At 46.6% G+C, this 24,000-nt stretch overlaps 1 protein-coding gene across 23 annotated transcripts in view; it reads left to right on the plus strand.

Annotated features, from left to right (window-relative positions):
* Positions 1 to 24,000, plus strand: part of Cip4 (formin-binding protein 1-like Cip4) — a 160,153-nt gene that overhangs the window by 114,429 nt on the left and 21,724 nt on the right. For all 23 annotated transcript variants that reach the window (XM_086547373.1, XM_086547375.1, XM_086547377.1 and 20 more), the window contains 4 exons: positions 16,236 to 16,286; positions 21,828 to 21,975; positions 23,085 to 23,189; positions 23,748 to 23,900. In XM_086547373.1, the coding sequence (XP_086403499.1) occupies positions 16,236 to 16,286; positions 21,828 to 21,975; positions 23,085 to 23,189; positions 23,748 to 23,900 (457 nt within the window). The remainder of the gene's footprint in view (positions 1 to 16,235; positions 16,287 to 21,827; positions 21,976 to 23,084; positions 23,190 to 23,747; positions 23,901 to 24,000) is intronic.

Raw genomic sequence — 24,000 nt, forward strand, 5'->3', positions numbered from 1 at the left:
ATATGGTAGGGGTAAGGAATGGGGAAATGCCAAAGGAAAAAGGAGTAAGGGAGAGGGAGAGGGGGAAGATGGGGAGGAGAGAGGGAGGGGAAGGGGAAGGGTGAGAGGGAGGAGGATGGGAAGGGATAGGGGAGGGAAGGGAGAGGGGGTGAGGAGAGGAAAGGTGATCGTGTTATGTAAAGGGGGTAGAAGAGGGAGAGGGGAGAAGACACCGGATGGGGAACGAGGAGAGGAGGAGGGTGGCCTTCTCTATTTTTTCTTCTTTCTCTTTCGTTTTTCCCTCATTTGTCGTGCCCTTCTACTCTCCTCCTTTCCTCCTCCTCTTCTCCTCCTCTCCTCCTCCTCTCCTCCTCCTCGTCTCCTCCTCCACCTCCCCTCTTCCTCCTCCTCTCCTCCTCCCCCTCCTCCTTCTTCTTCTTCTTCTTCTTCTTCTTCTTCTTCTTCTTCTCCCCCCCCCCTCAGTGAAGCATCTTCAGATCTGGCTCATTTTCCTCTCCAACCCCCTCCCCTCCCCCTCCCCATCCATCCGCCATGTGTGCCATATGGTTCTCTCAACCTTGGAACGCACTGCCACGTAGCCACTTACGCCCATGAGTGGGGGGTTTGCGGGCGGGCGGGGGGGAGTGAAGTCAAAAATGCGTGCGGGGGAAATGAGAATGGGATGGATGGGGGCGAAGGTTGTGGCGGGGGAGATAGAGGTGGGCGGAAGGGGGGTAGGGGGCTTTCGGGTGTGGATGTGGCGGTGGTCTGGGCGCGTTTTAGGGCGGCGACGCGAAATACGTGTGGTAATCGGCCGCGGCTCATTAGGCCTGGCCGCACGGCAATCGGAGGGGAGCCGTATCTGATCACGGATTGCAGGTACGTCGATTGGTAAAAATGGAAGCCTTCGATTGGATGCTTTTATAGATAGTGGGCGTGGTTATCGCTCCGTTTTAGCGTGAAGTAGAGTAAAGAGTAGAGGAAGTTACAAGAGAAGCCAAGCGAGGATCAGGCAGGCAGGCAGGCAAGCAAGCAGTATTCTACCTAAGTATGGTATGGAGATGCCAGCAGACCGGCAAATAGGCTTACGAACAGATAAGAAGCCCAAGTGTAGGTAAAACAGATAAACAAATAGACAGCCGAGATAAACAACCCGAAAGACAAACGGCACGGTTCTCACGCATAAAGACAGTCACATGCAGGCGCAAATGCAGGCAAGGAGACAAAACCGCAAAAGTGACGAAGGAATTTGGCTGCCTTTGTCGGAAACTAAACGGCATTCACACGCATTCACTTGAGCAAGGACTCCGGAAGTAGAGAGGGAGAGAGAAAAGGAGAGGGATGGAGAAGGGGGTGAGGGTGAGGGCGGTGGAAGGAAGAGGAAGTGAGAGATGGCATGAGATTGGGATGGGGAAGGAGGAGGGAAAGGGAGAAGGATTAAAGTGGAGAAGGAAGGGGTGGAGGGAGAGAGAGGAAGAAACAAAAGGAAGGAAAGGGTGAAGAATAAAGAGGAAGAGGCACGGAGAGAGAAGGGAAGGTGTAATAGAAAGAAAAGGAGATTGAGAAATCGAGAAAGAAATAGGGAAAGAGAGAAAGATGGGTGGTGAGAAGAGGAAAGTGATTTTGGATAGCCCTTTGGTGTCGCCCTACATCATGCCCTCGCCGCCCGCCGAGTGTGATTTCGCTCGCACCTCCGAGTGCCACCTTCAGCTTAAGGGCTTCCTCCAGCCTCCCTCGGCAGGAGACCACGCTCGGGACGTGACAATGGCAGTCGAAGGGTCCGGCGGAGGGACCCTGTCACGTGACCTTTTCGACATGACGCTATGACATGACTGGCGAGGACTGAGGTGACCTTGGGGAGACTTTGCATATGCACGGATGAACAGAAGGACAGACAGACACGGGGACGATCGATGACCCGTCTGTAGTCTCCCTCCCTCCCTCCCTCTCCCTCTTATTCCCTCCCTTCCTCCCTCCCTTCCTCCCTCCCTCCCTCCCCCTCCTCCTTCATCTTTGTCATTCTTCTCTTTCTTTCCTCTCTTTCTACTCCTTCTCTCGCGTCCCCCCTCTCCCTCTCTCTCTTTTTCTCTCTCTCCGTCCTTCCCTCGCTCTCTTATTTCCTCAATCCCTCCCCCTACTTCACGTCATCTTGATTATCACATATTTGGGAAGCAGTTGAGAAACTTTGCAAGAACAAGAAGAAAATAGAGATTTTGGGGCGTTTCTCTCTTTTTGCACTATGTGTTACTGAGTAGGTGACTAGTGTAATTAAGTAAACAACTAACTCACTAACTAACAGTGAGAGAAAGAGAAACAGCGAAACAGGGAGGAGAGAGAGAGAGAGAGAGAGAGAGAGAGAGAGAGAGAGAGAGAGAGAGAGAGAGAGAGAGAGAGAGAGAGAGAGAGAGAAACAGGGAGAAGGAGAGAAAGAGAGAGAAGCAGAGACAGAGAGAGAGACAGAGACAGAGACAGAGAGACGAAGCTGTCTGTGTCTGTAAGAGACGCAGCTGGCTGTCCTACCCCTTAACCCCCCCTACACCCCCCGGGACCGGACCGCAGAGGCAGTGATAGCCGCCAGGCAAGGCCCTTGAGCCAAGCCTTGGCGGTGTGCGCTGATGTGGGGTGGGGGGCCCGTGGGATGGGCCGCAAACGACGACGGCGATGATGATGGTCGAGGTGATGGCGGTGGTTGGAGGATGTGGAAGCAGGATTTGGCGAGATGAGGGAGGGGGGGAGTGGAGGGGGAGGGGGAGGGGGAGGTGAAGGTGTGTATGTATATATATATACATATACATGTGTATATACATACATGTACATACATATGCATGTGTATATACATACATGCATCGCATTGCGTGCCTCCTTCAGAGGAGGACGGAGGAGGAGCTTCCGTGCACAGAAAAAAAGGGCGGGCGTGGGCGAAGGGCGGGGGGTGGGCGGCGGGGGGGGGGGGGGGGGGGGGGGGGGTGTGGGGGGGGGGGGGGGCGGGCGGGGGGGGGGGGGGGGGGGCGGGGGGGGATGGGGAGGGGCCATCGAGATGAGCTCGAGATGAGGTCTTTGCGGTGCGTGATGGGCGGGGGTGGGCGGGGCGGGGCGGGACCCTGTCACTGACCTTTTCGACATGAAGCTATGACATACTGGCGAAGGAATGATGACCTTGGGAGACTTTTTGCATATGCACAGATAACAGAAGGACAACAAATGGGGTGGAGGCGGCGTGTCCTCGCGGTTTTCACTCCACCCCCCTCCCCCCGGCCCCCCCCCGCCCCCCCCCCCCCCCCCCCCCCCGCCCCCCCCCCCCCCCCCCCCCCAGCTATTTCCCTCCCCCGCCCCACGGCGCCCCCCCCCCCCAGCTTCCTCACTCCCCCGATCTCATCGTCATATATTCATTCGCCAACTTTCTGTCTTTTTCTTTTCTCTTTCTCCTTCTATCTCATCTCCACTCTCTTTTCCCTCATTCCGTCTCTCTTCTCTCTCTCTCCTCTCTCCCCTCATTAATCCTCCGCCTAACGACTCCTCTCTCATCTCTCTCTTTCTCCTCTTTCTCCTCTCCTCTCTCTCCGTCTCTCTCCTTCCCTCTTCTCTCTTTTCTCTCTCGCCGTCTCCTCTCTCCTCTCTCTCCCTCTCCACTCTCACGCATCTTATTATCACATATTTGGGAAGCAGTTGAGAAACTTTGCAAGAACAAGAAAAAATAAGAGTTTGGGCTTCCCCCAACCCTCTCTCTCTCTCTCCTCTTCCTCTCTCACTAGTGTAATTAAGTAAACAACTAACTCACTAACTAACAGTGAGAGAAAGAGAAACAGCGAAACAGGGAGGAGAGAGAGAGAGAGAGAGAGAGAGAGAGAGAGAGAGAGAGAGTGACAAAAAGAAAGAGAGGGTGACAAGGAGAAAGAGAGAGAGACAGAGATAGAGAAACAGGGAGAAGGAGAGAAAGAGAGATAGAGAAGTAATTGTACCAAGGAAAAGAGAGAGAACAAGACAAGACAGAGACAGAAGACAAAGAGAGACGAACTGCCGTACCCGTCGCATCCTGCCGTGGCGCTGAGGCCGCAAACGACGACGGCGAATGAGGTCGAGGTGAGCGGTGTTGGAGGATTGGAAGCAGGATTTTGGCGAGATGAGGGAGGGGGAGGGGGAGGTGAAGGTGTGTATGTATATATATATACATATACATGTGTATATACATACATGTACATACATATGCATGTGTATATACATACATCACATGCATGCGTGTGCAGGAGGGACGGAGGAGGAGGTGCACAGAGAAAAGGGCGTTGAGCGAAGGGCGGCCTCGAGATGAGGTCTTGTCAAGGCTGATGGGCGGGCGTAATGGCGTGAGGCTCGCTCTCCTCATCCTCCTTCTCCTCTCCCTCCCCTCTCTCCTTCCTCTCACCGCTCCCTCCTTCTCCATCTCGTCGAGCTCTCTCTGATCTTCGCCTTCTCGCTCCTCGCTCTCCCTCCCTCTCTGCGCTCTCCTCTCCCTCCCTCCTCCTCTCCCTCCTTCCTCTCCTCTCCCCTCTCGCCCCTCTCCCTCTCCTCTCTTCTCGACTCCTCCCTCTTCCTCTTCTTCGCTACCATCCTCGTCTCTCCCCACAGTCTCTCTCTCCTCTCGCTCACTCTCTCTCTCTCTTCCTCGCTCTCCTCTCTCATCTCACTCTCTTCTCTCCTCTCTCTCCTCTCTCCTCTCTCCTCTCTCTCTCCTCTCCGCCACTCTTCTCTCTCCTCTCTCTCTCTCTCTCTCTCTTTCTCCCACCTCTCTCTTTCTCTCTCTTGTCTCTCTCCTTCCCTTTCGTTTCTCTCTCTCTCTCTCTCTCTCTCCTCTCTCCCCCTCTCCCTCCCTCTCCTCTCTCCCCTCCTCTCTCTCCTCTCTCCTCTCTCTCTCTCTCTCTCTCTCTCTCTCTCTCTCAATATCTCTTCACCTCTGTATGGGTCTCTCTCTCTCGCTCAAACTCCGCATCTCTCCTATGCCTATCTCTCTCATCACTCAGTAATAAACTAATAAAAATCTCATCTCTCTCTCCTCTCTCTCTCTCTCTCTTTCTCTCTCTCTCTCTTTCTCTCTCTCTCTCTTCCCTCCTCTCTCTCTCTCTCTCCCTCCTCCTCTCTCTCTCTCTCTCTCTCTCTCTCTCTCTCTCTCTCTCTCTCTCTCTCTCTCTCTCTCTCTCTCTTTCACCCATTCTCCCCCTCTCCCCGTGTTGCCTCCCTCTCGCCTTACCCACCTCGTAATGACTTCAATTGCTTAACAACGTTGAAAAATCTCGGGCGAGCAGCAACTGGGCCGCTCCGTTCTCTTAGTGATGTCAGTCTCCTTTAGAGCGACTCGATTTGTCACCTGCAGAGGCCTGTTTGATGTCATCTGTCAGGTCTGCTTGAGTCCAGTGATGTAACCAACAGTAGACCAGTTTGTGATCATCTGTTAGAGGTCTGGTTGGCCACAGTGATGTCACCTAACATAGGCCTGCCTGATATCATCAATCAGTGATCTACTTTAGCACAGTGATGTCACCTAGCACAGCCTGCTTGATATCATGTGTTAGGTGACCTGATTGATTACAGTGATGTTACTCTTGGACTTCGAGTAACATAGGTTATAACAGGTTAGGTCCCGGGCGGCGTCCATCTGCACCTCACCGACAAAGATACAGGCGTGGGGACAGGCCGACCTCGGCAAAAGAAGGAGTAGTTTGGGAAGAATACATACCGGGCGCCATGCAGGACGCGGCGAAATCCTTGCATCCGGGAGATCAGGAATATTTTGGTTCCATTTCCTTGGTGCGTCAGCCGAGGTCTTGACCCCGTTTTTGGTATGTCAAGTGGGGCGAATGATTGACTGATTGGCCATCCGCCTGGCGTCTCTGGCCAGTGTCACTTGGCCTCGCAGGGCGCCGACGCAATGTGACACCACAGTAGGATATCGCAACCGCTCGGGCCTCTCTAGGGCGGACCTCACAGGCAGCCATCTTATCTTGCCCGTCTGTGTCATTTATATGTTTATTGTTTTGCCTAAAGGATTTGTGATTATCCGGTCTTGTGATGATTGGTTGTATGTGTATTCCTCTTTCCACTTATTTTTATTCCTCTCACATTCAGTTGTTTCAAGGCCACTTTAAGGATGATGTGTGGCGATGCGTAGGAGCTGTCATGAGGAGAGTGAAATAATTTCCGGCGTGTCCTTCAGGAAGGCAGTAGATAGGCCTATCCCCCCACCCTCTCGTAAAATGAGGGTTATTATTTTAGAGCCTTGAATACCGCTTACTTACCTATCATGTTTCCGAGGGAAAGACCTTGGAGAGGATAAAATGTAGAGATTTTGAGGTGCCATGTAGTGCCATGATGCCATTGACCAAAGTAATGGAATTTTCAGCAGCGACGAGTATGGGTCAAGTATTGCTACACTGACGTATTGTTCCTTCCTGATAGCCTTGGCATCTTGTGGCGAGATTCCAGGAATGCTTTGCAATTGATAACTGTTCCGAAACTTTTTCTTTTTCCTTCTTCTTCTTCTTCTTCTTCTTCTTCTTTCTCTTCTGTTTCTTCCTTTTGTTTTTTCTTCTGCTTCTTTTTTTCTTATTTTTTCCTTCCTCTTTTTTCTCTTTTCCTTCTTCAAGTTGATTCTGCCTGTGTTCTTGTTTTCGTCTTGTTTTTGTTTGTGTTCATCTTTTCTTATTTTTCCTCTTTTTTCGTTTCATCATCATCTTTCTTCTTCTTTTTTTTTTCTTCTTCTTCTTCTTCTTCTTCTTCTTCTTCTTCTTCCTCTTCTTCTTGATATACATGAACATTTTACATAGACCACTTCGACTACTAATATGGAAGGAGGCGTGGTCACTAAGAGATATAACATAAAGAATAATATGAGGATTATTTCTACTCACAGAAAAAAAATGTACAATATCTCAGAATAAATGTCGAACTTACAAGATAAAGTAACATACGAGAAAGAAAATATGAGAAGATGAACAACAACAGCAACAACAACAACAAATACTACAATAGCAACATTAACAAATACTTCAGCAGCGACAACAACAAAGGCTGCAACAGCAACTAGAACAAGATGAAGAAGAAAAACAAAACTAGAACAACAATAGCAACAATACCAACAAGATGAAGAAGAAGAAGAACAGCAACAACAACAACAGCAACAGCAACAAGAACAACAACAAAAATCCAGGACTTACCGATCCCAACTAGACTCGATGCTTATTCCGGCCGCTCGCCCTCCTGAGATGGGGTCTTATCCTATCAGCGAGTTACAAGGGAGGGAACGAGTTAAAAGGGGCTTTTGAATAGCCCTTGTAGCCTGTGTGTCGTTCTCGCGTTCACTGCTGTTGGTATTGGTTTTTTATTTTGTCTCTCTCTCTATCTCTTTATCTCTTTCTCTCTTTCTCTCTCCCTCTCTCCCTCTCTCTCTCTCTCTCTCTCTCTCTCTCTCTCTCTCTCTCTCTCTCTCTCTCTCTCTCTACCCTCTCTCTCCTTTCTCTCCTTTCTCTCCTTTCTCTCTCCCCTCTTTCTCCTCTCTCCTCTCTCTCTCTCTCTCTCTCTCTCCCTTTCTCTCTCTCTCTCTCTCTCTCTCTCTTCTCTCTCTCTCTCTCTCTCTCTCTCTCTCTCTCTCTCTCTCTCTCTCTCTCTCTCTCTCTCTCTCTCTCTCTCTCTCTCTCTCTCTCTCTCTCTCTCTCTCTCTCTCTCTCTCTCTCTCTCTCTCTCTCTCATTCTTAAGATAACTTCTTATTTTTAACTGTTATTTATTCTTACTCTAATTAATATTAGTCCTGCAGTCTCTTTTAGACTGTTTGATTCTGTAAATAGTATATAAATTTTTCTTTATTTTACTTTTGTTGAAACTTCTTTCTTGCAATCTCATTTACAGGCCTTGCATGCACATCACCTTTGTAATTAGCTTCAGTTTACGTTAAGGACGTTCGGTCATATTCAGGATACGGTTGGATGCAAATGACCAGAATATAACGCTGTAGGGTAAACTAAGTCAAGTCGAGCGGAAGATTAGCAAAGACTCGGTCGGTTAGGCTAGGTTAGGTTAATTGGTGAAGCGACCCGCGGGTAGTCACGTGTTACGAGAACTAGAGCTCCGGCCGCGCTTTCCCTGACGGACGATTGAAGAGTAGAGTAGTAGAATTGCTTGAGCGAAGGAACAGAATTTTCGGTGGATGAACATCAGTGCCAGTGAAGGAACGGGAGAGTCATTGCAGGAGTAGACTAACAGACAAACAGATGCAACACCCGGCTCTACCATGACCAGCGGGTTTCAGTGGAAAGGGAGCAGCGTGCGATTTCAGTGAAAGGACAGCATTTTCAGCGAAGGAACAATTTTGATGAACGAAGGGCATGTTCGGTGAAACAACATTGGAATAACAAACTTTTCAGTTGAAGGGGCTTTGGAATAACAGCGAGAGAACACGGAAAACAGAAGGAGAACACGGGGAACAGCGGGAAAACATGAAAAAAGCGAGAAAACGGGAAACAGCGGGAGAACACGGGTTCTGAGGTCACGAGAAGAGGAAGGACAGGAAGTGGCGATGGCGTGACCCGGACATGACAAGTGCTTCAAGTGTCGAAGTCCATGGAACCCGCTGGTCATGGCAAGGGAGGTAAGAGGGGGGGGAGGGGGCGTGTAGTGCAGGGCATTTAGATTAGGGGCTGGTTGCTGGGGCTGCGTTCCATGTCTGTTCGTCTGTCGTTTCTTGTTTAGTCTCTACCCACCCCCACTTTCTCTCTCTCTCTCTCTCTCTCTCTCTCTCTCTCTCTCTCTCTCTCTCTCTCTCTCTCTCTCTCTCTCTCTCTCTCTCTCTCTCTCTCTCTCTCTCTCTCTCTCTCTCTCTCTCTCTCTCTCTCTCTCTCTCTCTCTCTCTCTCTCTCTCTCTCTCACTCTCTCCATCTCTATCTCTCACTCACTCTCTCCATCTCTATCTCTCACTCACTCTCTCCATCTCTCTCTCTCTCTCTCTCTCTCTCTCTCTCTCTCTCTCTCTCTCCCCTCATCCTCCTCTCCTCTCTCTCTCCTCTCTCTCCTCTCTCTCTCTCTTCTCTCTCTCTCATCTTCTCTCCTCCTCTCTCTCTCCCTCTCTCTCCTCTCTCTCTCTCTCTCTCTCTCTCTCTCTCCCTCTCCCTCTCCCTCTCTCTCTCTCCCCCCCTCTCCCTCTCTCCCTCCCTCCCTCCCTCCCTCCCTCCCTCTCTCCCTCCCTCTCTCCCTCCCTCTCTCTCCCACCTCCCTCGAGCAATAACTACGAAAGAGTTGAGACGGAAGCTCGGTCGGCGCCTTAGGCAAGTGTGCGTCATTTCTTTTTTTTTCTTTTGTGTGAAACCGCAAAGGTTCGTCTGAGGAAATTCCCTTGACTGAAATCATGTCCCATATCCAGCCACAGAGAGACAGAATGGAGGAGTAAGATATAAATCATACCGTACGTAGACTAAACTGTAGAAAGGAAGATAGATAGATATATTTATATAGTTATGCATCAATATATGCACACACACAAACACACACACACACACACACACACACACACACACACACACACACACACACACACACACACACACACACACACTGTGTGAGTGTGTGTGTGTGTGTGTGTGTGTGTGTGTGTGTGTGTGTGTGTGAGTGTACACAATGTGTGTGTGTGTGTGTGTGTGTGTGTGTGTGTGTGTGTGTGTGTGTGTGTGTGTGTGTGTGTGTGTGTGTGTGTGTGTGTGTGTGTGTGTGTGTGTGTGTGTGTGTGTGTGTGTGTTTGTGTGTGTGTGTGTGTGTGTGAGTGTGTGTGAGTGTGTGTGAGTGAGTGAGTGAGTGCGTTATGTATCCGCGCCTGCCCCGCAGGTCCATTTGTATCTTTGTGTGTGTGCCTTTGTTTTGGGCGCGCGAGTTGACACCTGAAGGGCGTAAGGACATGCGAACGAGAGCATCAAAACACGGTTCCAGTTGCCACTCGGGGAATCGGACGCGGTCGCTATGGAATTCGGTCGCAAAAAAACAAACGATTTTATGACTAGATTTATCCCCTTAAGAAAAGGGAAAAAGTAAAGTAAACGACAAGACCAGAAGAACAGTGGGTAAAAAAATAAGAAAAAAGCGAGGAGGTGTAGAGAGCCTGCGGCATCGTGGGGCCTTGAGGCGGGAGGAGGAGGGGGCAAGGGGGAGAGGGAGGGGGATGAAGGTGTGAGGGGGAGAATTGAGGGGGGAATGGAAGGGAGCGGGAGAGGGACGCAGGGAGAGGAAGAGGTTGAGGGAACGGAGTGGGAACAGAGAGGGAACAGGAGGTGTACTTAGCATTATGTCAGACGATTTTAAGTGAGAGAGAGAGAGAGAGAGAGAGAGAGAGAGAGAGAGAGAGAGAGAGAGAGAGAGAGAGAGAGAGAGAGAGAGAGAGAGAGAGGGGGGGGGGGAGGGAGAGGGGGGGGAGAGGGAAAGGAAGGGAGAGAGGAGGGGAAGGGAGGAGGAAGAGCCTGAGGCAGCTTGTGACTTTGGCGGTCAGCTGATCTGCGGTCGGTCGGTCTATCTGTCTGCCTGGCCTTCGTGCTCACGCTGGTCACGCTCATTCACGCTCTCTCGAGATGGAAGGGAGAAGAAGAGAGGGATGTGAAAGATGTGAAGGGAAAGGAAAGGAAGGGAAGGGATGGAAGGCTAAGGGAGATGGAGGAGGAAAGGGTAGAAATGACAGGAGGGAGAAAAAGAAACAGAGAAGGAAGAGATCAGAGGAGAGGGAGAGAAGATAATAATTAAAATGAAAAAGAGATAAGAGATTAACGGGAGCTGTTACATCCACAGTGTCTTTCTCCTCCCCTGTTCCCCTGTTATTCTCGTCTATTTATCGTCGTCCTCTTCGGCCTTTGAAGTGCCTTTGCTGTCATAAGTTGATCTTATGATAGAATAGAGGGAATTAGGTCGGGTAAGGTCATGGTAGCTATGGGGAGATTATATTATGTTATTACGTTACAATTTAGTAACGTTAAGTAAGACTACGTTAGCTTAGGTTGATAATGATGATGATGATATTCGGGTTGCAGAACTCATAAAAGGTGGATATTCTGCACATTATTCGAGCTCGAGTCGCCCTTAACTGAGAGGTCATAGACCAATGTACTTCACAGTCGGTGCTGACGCGGTGCGGTCGCCTCGTCCAGTGCTCTGCGCTTTGCTCGCTCGGTGCTTGATTGGGGAGTCACGAGGGAGGGGGGAGAGTGGGGGGGAGGGAGGGAGGAAGGGAGGGAGGGCGAGGAAAGGAGGAAGGAAATAAATGAATAAAGCAAGAAATTAAGGAAGGAACGAGGGAAGGGCAGGGAACGGGGAATGAAGGAGGTACAGAGAGGGTGATGGAGGAAGAGAGAGAGACAGAAGAAGAGAAAAAAGATGTGGCAGACTTACTGACGCAGACAAGCAGGACAGACAAATCGAGATGAGCAGCCAAACCCAGAGAGATACACACAAACATTTAGGCACATAGACAGACTGACGGACAGACAAAGGAAGAGAGATATCTTGTAGATGGCGCACAACATTTCATCGTCAACGTAACCAATACGAGGATAGGGTGAGTAGGATGGGGAGGGATGGCAGGATGGGGAGGAAGGGGGGGAGGCTGGGGAGAGGGGAGTCCGAGGGGGAGGCGCTCAGTATTTTGGTGCCGCCATGTTGTTGGTAAACAATACCGCACCAACACCCGCGCTGCCCTTCCTCCCGGTCCCTTCGCTCGCACACGCAGGCCCTCGGGAACTCATGTCTGTTGTTGGGTTGTCGGGCGATTCCTCTTTATGCCCCACTATCCCTCTCTCTCTCTCTCTCTCTCTCTCTCTCTCTCTCTCTCTCTCTCTCTCTCTCTCTCTCTCTCTCTCTCTCTCTCTCTCTCTCTCTCTCCTCTCTCTTCTCTCTTCTCTCTCTCTCTCTCTCTCTCTCTCCTCTCTCTCTCTCTCTCTCTCTCTCTCTCTCTCTCTCTCTCTCTCTCTCTCTCTCTCTCTCTCTCTCTCTCTCTCTCTCTCTCTCTCTCTCTCTCTCTCTCTCTCTCTCTCTCTCTGTTTCTTTTCTTTCTCCCTTCCTCTCCCCCATCCTGACTTTTTTTTCCTCCTCCTCCTCTTGCCCATTAATACACAATTCATTCTCTACCCCCTTCTCCCCTCCGTTATACTCCAAGCCTATGCTTCCTTTCCTTGAATTTGCCTCCCCTAAAAGCATGGGAGGGGAAGGGCGTAGGGAGAGAGGGAGAAGGAGGTCAAAGGGAGAGGGAAAGGGGGTAGGGCAGAGGGAGTGGGAAGGAGGGTTGGACAGAAAAAGAGTGGGTAAGGGGTAAGTCAGAGGGGGAAGGAAGGGGGGTAGGACAGAGGGGGAGAGAAGGGGAGGGGCAGAAGGAGAGGGAAGGGGGAGAGGGCAGAGGCCAGAGGGAGGGAGAAGGGGGGGAGGGCAGAGGGAGGACAGTTGAGGATTCAGAGCCAATTATCACCACTTGGGAAGGTCCGTCGCCCTTTTAACTGGCCTTTTGCTTCGGATGAGGAAGAGTGTGAGAGCAATGAAGGGAGAGAGGAATAAGCGAGGCATTAAGAGAGAGGGAAAGGGGGAAGAAGGAGAGAGTGATTAATTGAGTGAATGATTAATTCGATTCTTTGATTATGTGAATTTGTGCATGGCATTGGCCTAACTAACCCCATAGACAGTCCTTTTACGAGCTCGCATTAATTTTAGGCCTATGAATGAATTGTATCAGTTATATAGTTCTACACCCAAAGAAGGACTCGGTATAACTGACCCCTCGTATAGTCCCGTTACCGCCTCTTATTAACTAAACAGATGAACTCTATCAGTTAAACGCGAAGAGAGCGGGAAGAGGAAAGCGAAAGCGGGAGAGAGGGGAGTAGGGAGAAGGAGGGAAATTGAGAGAGGGATAAGAGGGAGGGAGGAAGGAGAGTAATAACTCAGGGCAGAGGAACCCAGGGAGAAAAGGCTTCCTTGGGCCAAGATCAGCACAGGAATGTATCCTTGTGCCTCCGGTGTCCACTTTCAATGTTGAGGGGAGGGAGGGCAAGGAGGAATAATGAGAGGAGAAGGGAAATATATTCGATAAGGTAGAGGAGGAGGTGGAAGAGGAAATAGAGATATATATATAGAGGTGGAGTTAATGATATAGATGGAGGTGGTAGTGGTGGTTGTGCTTATGTAGAGGGGTTTAGCTTCAAAAGATGAGGAGGAAGGAGAGGTGAAGATAAAAGATATAATAATGATAAAAATGAAAACGGGAAAACGGGGGAAGCAGATTGAAAGTGGCCAAAGAAGGAAGGAAGTGGCGGTTGTGCAAGGAAGGCTTCGGGACGTTTCCTCGGGGTAGAGATGACGGCGCGAGGAGGAGGAGGAGGAGGAAGAGGGGGAAGGGGGTGAGGGAGAGGATGAGGGAGGGGGAAGGGGGGCAGGGTCGCCGGAAGGACACACGTCTGGGAAGACTCGAGTTACGCGGCGGCGCAGGTAACCATTCCACGCTGGCGCTTTCGTATATTTTCTTCTCTTTTCTCTTCTCTTCACTTCTTGTCTTCTCCCATTCACGTCTTCTTTCTTCCTCTCTTTTCTTTCCTACATTTTTCCTTCTCGTTTGTATGTATGCTTGTTTGTCTGTTTGCACGTATATATATGTGTGTTTGTATTTTTATGTTATAAATATATATATATATATATATATATATATATATATATATATATATAATTATAATTATAATTATAATTATGATATATAAAAAATATAAATATGTTTATATATATTATATATATTATATATATTATATATATTATATATACCATATATATTTGTGTGTGTATATATATATGTATATATATGTAATTATGATATATAAAATATATGTATTATATATATAATATATATTATATATATATATATAAAATAAATATATATATATATATATATATATATATATATATATATATATATGTGTGTGTGTGTGTGTGTGTGTGTGTGTGTGATGTGTATGTGTATGTGTATGTGTATGTGTATGTGTATGTGTATGTGTATGTGTATGTGTATGTGTATGTGTATGTGTATGTGTATGTGTATGTGTGTGTGTGTGTGTGTGTGTGTGTGTGTGTGTGTGTGTATGTGTGTGTATGTGTGTGTGTGCGTGCGCGTGTGCATGCGTGTGTGCGTACGCGCGCGGCAGTCTGTCAGTAGGTATGCATGTTTAATAGTGTCACTGTTCGTGTGTGTTAGTGTAGTCATTGAATACCTTTTAATGATGCTATATCTCTTATCACAGTGATGACAGAAATCAAGGTTAAACACCACTAAACAGATGTTGATAAGGTTTATAACCTTATGATTATGATTAATGGTCACGATGATGATGATTGCAGTGTGGATACAATAAGCTTTAAGCAGTGATTTAACTGATTGCTGTTACTTGTGAATTTGTTATGAAATATTGATACTAATTATGACGCTGTTGATCATCATTATCAATATGTATATATATGTGATAACTGTGTGGATTTGGATGTGCATGCATGCATGCATGTATGTATGTATTTATTATTCATTCGGGGTGCAGAGTGGCAGAAAAGAGCGGACAATGCAATTATATATAAAATTACGCGAAGTACCAGAAGCCAAACGAGGCAGATCGAGAACCTACAAACACTCGCACTACATAGCCCTACACTTAAAGAGCGAAAAGTGCGTCGTGTCGCCCGGAGGAGGCAGGTGAGGGGCAGTTGTTCTTGTGGCGAAGAGGCCGACGCACTCGAAGGACGGACGGCGGAGAAGGCGACGGCCGAACCGCTGACGCCGCAACTGCTCTCGCTGGAGCTGACGAAAGGAAGCCGACGTCGGGATGCTGACTAACCTCCGATTATGCCTTCTCTGTCCCTTTTATCTTTTTATTTTGCTTTGTCTCTCTCTCTTCCTCTCTCTCTCTCTCTCTCTCTCTCTCTCTCTCTCTCTCTCTCTCTCTCTCTCTCTCTCTCTCTCTCTCTCTCTCTCTCTCTCTCTCTCTCTCTCTCACTCCCCCCCTCCCCCTTTTCTTCCTCCTCTTCTTTTTTCTTCCCTGCCTTCCTCCCTCCTTCCCTCCTATCCTTCCTCACGCGTCCGCTGATGAAAGGAAAAAAATGTCAGGAAGAATTGAATATGCATTTAATTAACTTATTGACACCGAAAAGTTAAAGAGCTTCTGTCGCTCCTGCCAAAGAAAGGGATGAGCATAGGAGCCGGGGGGATGGAGACTTAGGGTTGAAAGAGCATAGCCTCGGCGTCTTGACTGTTCCATTTGCTTAACTTACACAATGAGGATGGAGCAAGGGAGGGCGGTGAGGTGTTGCTCGTTGGCAGTCTCTCTTTTTACATTCCGACTGTGGTCCAACGACTTCTATGAATCACCTGTATGACATGTGGCAATGGGAGGTGAAGAAGGAAGTGTGGTATCAATGCATAGCTATTGCGGAAGGGAAAGGACAACAAGGTATTGATATGGCTACCGCGGCAGGAAGAGGTGAATAAACAGGTGGAGCGGCGAACGTACATGTGTGTGTGTATGTATGTTTGATAAAATCTGTATGTGGCAAATAGAATGACATGCAAGATCATATAAATTATGTGGATGAGTATATTATATAGAATATAAAGGTATATATTTACACAAAATAGCATAAATGTACACATGGTAATGATAACAATGGTAGCAAGAGAAAATGATAATAATAAGAGCAGAACAGGCTACATTTCAGGATATGCAAAGAGAGACAGAGTGGGAGAGGGAGAGAATGGCAGAATGAGACTGAGAGTGAGGAGATGGAGGAGAAAGAACGAGAGGATAGATAGGTGACACTGTCGAGGATGTGCCACTGTCCGCGTCATCCCGTCACCATCCACCTCAGCACCCCCACCTGCCCCTTCCCGTGGCACGGGGGGCGGGGGTGAACCATGTGCTAATTGCTAGATCTTCCGGCGGGTCATTGGGGCCGGCGGGTCGGTTGGCGCATATTACGTTACGGGGAGAGACTGGTATATCTCTCTCTCTCTCTCTCTCTCTCTCTCTCTCTCTCTCTCTCTCTCTCTCTCTCTCTCTCTCTCTCTCTCTCTCTCTCTCTCTCTCTCTCTCTCTCTCTCTCTCTCTCTCTCTCTCTCTCCTCCCCCCTCTCCCTCTCTCTCCATCTCTCTCACTCTCACTCTCAATTGTCAGTGTATAAGTATTTTCAGTGACCTAACCATATTTACCTGTAACAATCTAAAATAATACATTTTCCTCTTTCGCAGGCGGCTGGTGAAGGCTTACTTACCCAAGAAGAAGGAAGGAGAAGACCTACAGTAAGTAAAACCCAGAGACCTTTTCTTGCGTAGCTTTCTTGGACTACCTGCGAAGTCAAGTTTTTTTTTTTCTCTCCCTGGGAAGAGGGAGGGGCGGAAGGAGGAAGGGAGGGAGGGAGGGGGGGGAGGATGGAGGTAGAAAGTGGATTTTCTTCCTCAGGTTTAGTTTCCGAAGGCAGTGCTGGACAGGAACTTTTTTTTTTTTATTATTATTGCTCGGTTTTGCTGTCTCATACCACCTGCTTTTGTGTTTTATTTGTTGCAAGTGTTATTGTTTTTTATTGTTTTTATTTTGTTATGGAACTATCGTTCGTAGGGTGGAAGGGGGTGAGGGGGGCACTTGGACATGCTCCTCCTCCATCCATCAGTCTAAAGCAGCGATTCCCAACCTCTACACCTTGGAGGAATCCCTGGAATACTTTAAATTATATCAGGGAACACTTGCCTACAGAATATATATATATATATATATATATATATATATATATATATATATATATACATACATACATACATATATATTATATATATATATATATTTATATATATACATGCACGCATTTACATATTTTTATATATATGTATGTGTTCAAAAAATCCTAATAGGCTTTGAGTAAAATTTACCCTACTATACTGTAGAGTCCACATTACAACGTTTTTGACGGCCCATCAACATGATACTTTAGCATGTTTCTCTATTTGAACTCATTTTATTTCTTTATTCTTGAATAATCTTGTCATGAGTCTATGCGGAACCCAGGTTAGGAATCACTTGTTTAGAAGGGAATTACGAATATAAAGTATAAAACGTTACTTATTTCTTAAAATGCTGGCACCCATAATTTACTCGTTTACTCGAAGAAGGAGTAAGTGGGTGGGATGAATGGGAGGGGGGGGGGTTCTGTACCTTTAAGGCAAGGTTTCTTTAAAAGCGCGGCCCGCTTACCCTAGGGCGCTTGGAATGTTGCAATGGGGTCCAACAGGTACTTTGTCTTGTTAAGTGAGTAGTACATGTAAATTTACCTAAAAAGAACCATCAATGGTGGGTGTCTCTTTACCATTGTTTCCCCTCACTCGGTGTTTTCTTAAAATTACCATCATCATTAGGTCATTTTTACTACCAAGGTTCACATAAATCCACGGCGAAGTATCTGAAGGCATTCGGTTTCAAGGGGCGTCGTGGAAAAATGAGTCACTTAAAGGGTTCCTCACGTTGTAGAAGTTTCAGAAAACCTCGCTATATGGATATAATTATAGGGAAGTGCCGTGATTGTACTCCCAGAATTACGCGAATGCGGTATGCCACGTTTAAAATCAGTCCCACTGTTTCCGTAAGTAGAACAAGAAGTAGAATTTGAATTAGATAAAGATAGAGGTGATTAAATGAAAGCGCTTTACAGTTATGGCGGTTGTCGGTTGGTTAGATTCGAATTTTAATTTCAATTTCAATTTCTCGGATTGTGGGAAAATCCGGGGCGCTTTCGTAGTTTTTTTTTCTACTTTGTCGGTGATTTCTTTTATAGCCTTTATTCACTGCAATGAAACTCTTGAAACTCTTGCGAGACGCTTCCGGAGTGAAACCGAGTGTACTTGTTTATGTTTGTATGTTTATGCAACGTCTACATGTTCGTTAGTGTTCTTGGGAAATCGCAGCGGCGGAACTGCCAATAACCGCTGTGCGTGTATACTAGGTTGCGCTGACCGTTTCACGCAACGGAATGTGTGGTACATGGCCGGAAAAGAAGAGGAAATGGTGCGTGAAGGAGAACGCATACATACACGCACGGGCACTTGCATAACACTTGCACGCGCGTGCACGCTCACTCACTCACTCACTCACTCACTCACTCACTCACTCACTCACTCACTCACTCACTCACTCACTCACACTCTCTCTCTCTCTCTCTCTCTCTCTCTCTCTCTCTCTCTCTCTCTCTCTCTCTCTCCCTCCCTCCCTCCCTCCTCCCCTCCTCTCCCTCCCTCCCTCCCTCCCTCCCTCCCCTCCCCTCCCTCCTCCCTCCCTCCCTCCCTCCCTCCCCCTCCGTCCTCCTCTCTCTCTCCTCTCTCTCTCCTCTCTCTCTCTCTGCTCTCTCTCTCTCTCTCTCTCTCTCTCTCCTCTCTCTCTCTCTCTCTCCCTCTCTCTCTCTCTCTCTCTCCCCTCTCTCCCCTCTCTCTCTCCCTCCTCTCCTCTCTCTCCCCCCCCTCTCACTCTCTCTCTCCCCTCTCTCTCTCTCTCTCTCTCTCTCTCTCTCTCTCTCTCTCTCTCTCTCTCTCTCTCTCTCTCTCTCTCTCTCTCTCTCTCTCTCTCTCTCTCTCTCTCTAGCTCTCTCTCTCCTCTCTTTCGCTCTTTCTAGAATAGAATCGTCTGGCATATCGCTGGTACAAGAGGAATTGATATGATAAAAGGCCATCAGGAAGAGAGATAAAAAGTGGAAGAAGAGACAAGAAACACCCAAGGTCGAGGTTGGGAGACGATGAGATAAAGGAGGCGGAAGAAGAGGAGGAGGAGGGGAGGGGAGGAGGAAGAAGAAGAAGAAGAAAAAGAAAAAGAAAAAGAAAAAGAAAAAGAAAAAGAAGAAGAAGAAGAAGAAGAAGAAGAAGAAGAAGAAGAAGAAGAAGAAGAAGAAGAAGAAGAAGAAGAAGAAGAAGAAGAAGAAGAAGAAGAGGAGGAGGAGGAGGGGATGAATAAAAAAGGATAAAAAAAGGAAAAAAGGTGAGCAGAACGGAGTTGAGCAAGAAAAGGAAGATTAAGACGAAGAAAACGTAAGAAAAAAGAAAATGAGGAGGAGGAGGTAGTAGTGAGTGAAGAGAGGGTCTGTGGCCGCCTTGGCTTGCGGTTATGAGTTTCTCATGGGCGTCCGACCGTTCACGGGCCGTTCAGCATCCTCATCATCATCATCACTCTCATTATAATCATCATCACCATAACCACCCCCGGACTCAAGGTCGCGTCTGTGGCGTTTCCCGCGGCGCCGCTGTGGCACCGACTGACCTTGTGACCTTCTGGCACAGTCATGACCGGGACCTTCACGTCTCATGCACAGTCATGGGCTGCGGCGAGTCTGGAATCGTTTAAATGTTTCGTGTGCAATTATTTGCTCGGGGAAAATATTCTGGACGAGACCAAATCAGTCTCTCCTTCTCTCTCTCCTTCTCATCACTTCCCCTCTCCCTTCTCACTCCATCCTTTCCACCTCTCGTTTTTCCCTCTCCCTCTCCCTCTCCCTCTCCCCATCCCTCTCCCTCTCTCTCTCCCTCTCCCTCTCCCTCTCCCTCTCCCTCTCCGTCTCCCTCTCCCTCCGGCCAAACGTAATAAAATGCACTTGTAGGATTTGACCTGAATGGAATACTTCTGCTATTTATTTTCTTAAATTAAAAGGCCCTGTGCGTATATGGCCTATTGATATTGATAACAAGTGAGGTGCAATTGCTGGCATGTCACCTCACAATGTGATAATTTAGAATTGATGTTATTGTTGACGTATGAGAACACAGGGAATAGATCGACAGGAAGATTACCAGTTTGGTGTGGCAATAGACTACGAGAATTCATGGGATTGTGCGGTGACCGTTTTTTCATGCTTTTTTCGTGTGATTCTGTGTGTGTGTGCGTACTTGTGTGTGTGCGTGCGCATGCGCGTGTGCATGTGCATGTGTATGTGCATGTGTATGTGCATGTATATGTATATGTGTGTGTGTGTGTGTGTGTGTGTGTGTGTGGTGTGTGTGTGTGTGTGTGTGTGGTGTGTGTGTGTGTATGTATGTATGTATGTATGTATATGTGTATGTGTATATGTCTCTGTGTGCACATGCAGAAGTGGCAGGGTTATAGACAGGGTCTGGTCATTTGCAGAGACAAGCAGAGACAGATAGGCAAGGGCAGAGGAAGGGCAGAGGAAGGGGCAGGGAAGGGGCAGGGAAGGGGGACTTGCACTGGCAGTGGGAAGTCGGGCTAGCGGTGCCAAGGTCCCACCAGGTGGTCGCGGCAGCCGCACTCTGCTAACGAGGATATCCCACTTTTGTCCACCATCTGTTTACTGTACTGTTTCATGAGTTTGTTGTGTCCTTATGTACAGTTTGTACTTTTTATGGCCTTTTTCAAGTCTTGCTATGCAGTTTTTTGGTTAGTCTGGATTCCTTGTGATGATCTATTAAGAAGTTATGTATATGTTGCCTTTCATGTATGAATTGGTCACTGATGGCCAGGGACTTTGTGTGTACTCTTTGACCCTAAGTATACTCTTCATGACGTTTGTATGGTCAATCTTGGTCAGCTTTCTGCCTTGTAATCATGAGTTCTTTCCTGGCCAACTCGCTCATCAGTATTATTACTTCATGTAGTCCTTATTAGTGTCATTTTCGAATGTGACATGTCACAATAGGTATTTAAATCTAATTACCATATTAGATGAAAGTGTATGCTCCTTGTGTTCCTAGTTGTCTATCTTCAGTTTGTGAACTTTCCTATTCTATTGAATGGCAGAATTGTTGTATCTGACCTTGTTTTGTGCTGAACTGTGTTTCATCTCTATGTAAGAGATCTAAGATTTTCAAATGACCTTGTCTATATGATCTTGGCATCTGTGTTAGGTTAAATATTATTTCACTATGACTTGGTCTTTGCCTCCATGAAGGCATATATATCTGATGACCTTGACCCGAGTTCATATAATCATCGTATCTCTTGCATGTAAAAGCATTTCCTTTCCACATCGAATTGGAATGTAACACAGAGCAATTTTCATGGCACTCAATTCTGTGGTGCACCTGCAGTTTCCCTCACTCTCGCTGTTGGGATCTGCTTAATAGCGGGTGGAATTATCTCTGCTGATTGAACAAACAAGATTATGTTGTTGTTATTGCTGGGAGATGCATTTACAAAAGTGGATATTCCTGTCTGTCCCAAAGGGTATATTCTGTCTGCTCTCTCTCTTATTATTTTCATTGGCATTTATATGGTCATATATACTGTATTGCATTTACTTGGTGTTATTGTTAAGATAAGCTCATGTAATGATTATGATATGAGTAACCTACATTCATACTCGGTAAATACAACATGGTACTTCTTCACCTTATACAACTCACTTTCTTCATTTATTAGAAATTAGGTACTCTTCACATGAGACTTTTAAGTCAGTATATAAGCAACTGCATTATGGTGGGAAAAAATGAGGATATCCATATTTGTTTATTTTTTAATCTATTTCAATGAAATAAAAAAAACATGAAGCAATCTATTTTATTAATACAATTCTCTGGGCTCTACTTTTGTATATTTTTATCCTAATATTTGGTATTGCTGTATACTTTATTATTCAATTGATGTTAATATGTTTATATTGCTTATGTATCTATTGTTTTTCATTTGTATGTATTTTACCTATTTACTTAATATTGCTTTATGAATCTTGAATTGATTTATTCATCCAGTGCTCTTGATTTATGATATCATTATATATCTTATTTATTTACTGTTATTAATTCATGTATTTTTATCTTATTTAATGACCAATATTGATGATGTAATTTTTTTCCCAGATTCACCAGCGTCAAAGCATTTCGTGATGCCGTGAGCGAGACAGCAGATCTTGCCGGCCAGCATGAGGTCATCTCGGAGACACTCACCGCCAATGTCTACAATGAGATCTCCACCCTCATCAAGGAACTCAAGGAGGAGAGGAAAAAGGTTGGTGAAGAAGAAGTGAATGAAGAGAAGTAGGGGAACAGAAGAGAGGGAAGGAGGGGAGGAGTATGGAGAGAGGGAAGGGAAGGAGAAGAGGAGGGAGGGAAGGAAGGGGATGAGGAGGGAGGAAGGGAAGGGGAATAGGAGGGAGGGAAGGAAGAGAAGGGGGGGAGGAGGGAGGGAAGTAAGGAGAGGAGGTGGGAGGGAAGGAAGGGGATGAGGAGGGAGGAAGGGAAGGGGAGGAGGAGGGAGGGAAGGAAGAAAAGAGGGGAGGAGGGAAGGAAGGAAGGAAGGAGAGGAGGTGGGAGGGAAGGAAGGGGAGGAGGAGGAGGGAGAACGGGAAGGGTAGGAGAAGGGAGGACAGGAAGGAGAGGAGAAGGAAGGGAAGTGGAAGAGAAGGAAGGAAAGAGCAAGAGAAAGGAGGGGAGGGAAGGGGAGTAAAAGGGAGAATAGTGGAGAAGAGAGGGAAAAGTAGGAAGAGAGACATTGTAAGAGACAGGAGGGAAGGGGAGGAGAAGGGAGAGAAGTGGAGGAGTAAGGAAGGAGAGCTGGACAAAGGAGAGTAGGGAAGGAGAAGGGAGTGAAGTGGAGGAGAAATGAGCGAGGTGAGGAGGAAAGAAGGAAGGATAGGGAAGAGAGGGAAGGAGAGGAGAAGGGATGGAAGGAGAGGAGAGGGGAAGGCAAGGATTTAGAGCAGAGGTAAGGGGAAGAGAAGAGAGTCAAGGGGATGAGAAGGGAATATAGAGGAAGAGGAATAAAGGAAAAAAAGTGGAAAGAAGGAATTAAATATGAGGTATGGGTAAGGAAAGAGAAGGATAGAAAAAAGGACATGAGGGGAAAGGGTACAAAGATATGGAAAGGATGGTGAAGTGTAGGAAAATAAGGGGGATGAAGGAAGTAGATTGAATTTCTAATATCCAATGCTAGAAGTGGTCTGTTTGTTTAAAAAAAATCTGTGTTCTTCTAGATATCCAATCTCCATGAATAGATCTGTTGTCATCGGTTTCATTCTCATCCACAAGTTCCAATGTCTGTGTTGTCCAATATATTTTTGCTAAAGATGTTATCATAAAGGTATTCTGTTGTCTAAAATATTCTATGTTTTTCAACAGCATTTGTCAGAGGGAAGCAGAGTCCAGCAAAATCTTTCACACTCTTTACAACAGTTAGAAAAAGCAAAGAAAAACTATGAGAAGGCATTCAGAGAGGCAGAAAAGGTAAGAGAAAGTATGATAGAGAATGTTATGAATAGAGAAAAAATGTTAAATAAGGATTGAGTAGTAATAGAAGGGTAATAAGAGTAATACATTTTTTGCAATAAGAGAAAGAATAAGAGAATGCCCTATGGAAGGGAAGGTGTGATGAGACTGAGAGTAGTAAGGGAAGAGAAAGCTTGGCAAGATATGAGTAATAGAGTAGGAGAGGTTGTAGTATTGATTTTCCCTATATATATGTATTGCTCAGTTTATTGTTAGTCTTGGTAAGGCTGGCTCAGTGACATGCATATAGAGGGAATTCTTATTGATGAGTAATAATTTGATTAGTATTTTTATTTTGTAATAAATACAGATCTAGATAGAAATAAGGAATAACTGTTTAATATTCTTACATTATTAGTCTTATTAAGTTACTATTATTAAGTAAACAAGACTTAGCTGTATACTATACTCAGACTTATATGATTATCTGGTCAGTGTTAATCGATCATAAGTCAATTATAATACCTGAGATCTCAGCTTATATGCACTCTTATGAGCGGAACCGTGACTTTGCAGGCGCATGAGAACTTCACAAAGGCAGATGCTGACCTCCACCTGTCTCGGGCGGAGGTGGAGAAGCAGCGGATGAACGCCAGCATCAAGAGCCAGCAGTGTGAGGATAGCAAGAATGAGTATGCGAATCAGTTGCAGAAAACTAATCGCTTGCAGGTATGTCAATGTCATGCTTGTTGTTTGTTGTTGGTAAGAGGAGGTAGTGTTGTATAATTTTTTGTAGAACGTATTTATTTATGATCATTTTGATCAGTAT

Source organism: Penaeus japonicus, unplaced genomic scaffold (genome assembly GCF_977035675.1).
Source record: "Penaeus japonicus unplaced genomic scaffold, GWHDUDI00000001_assembly GWHDUDI00000019, whole genome shotgun sequence".
Classification (NCBI taxonomy): domain Eukaryota; kingdom Metazoa; phylum Arthropoda; class Malacostraca; order Decapoda; family Penaeidae; genus Penaeus; species Penaeus japonicus.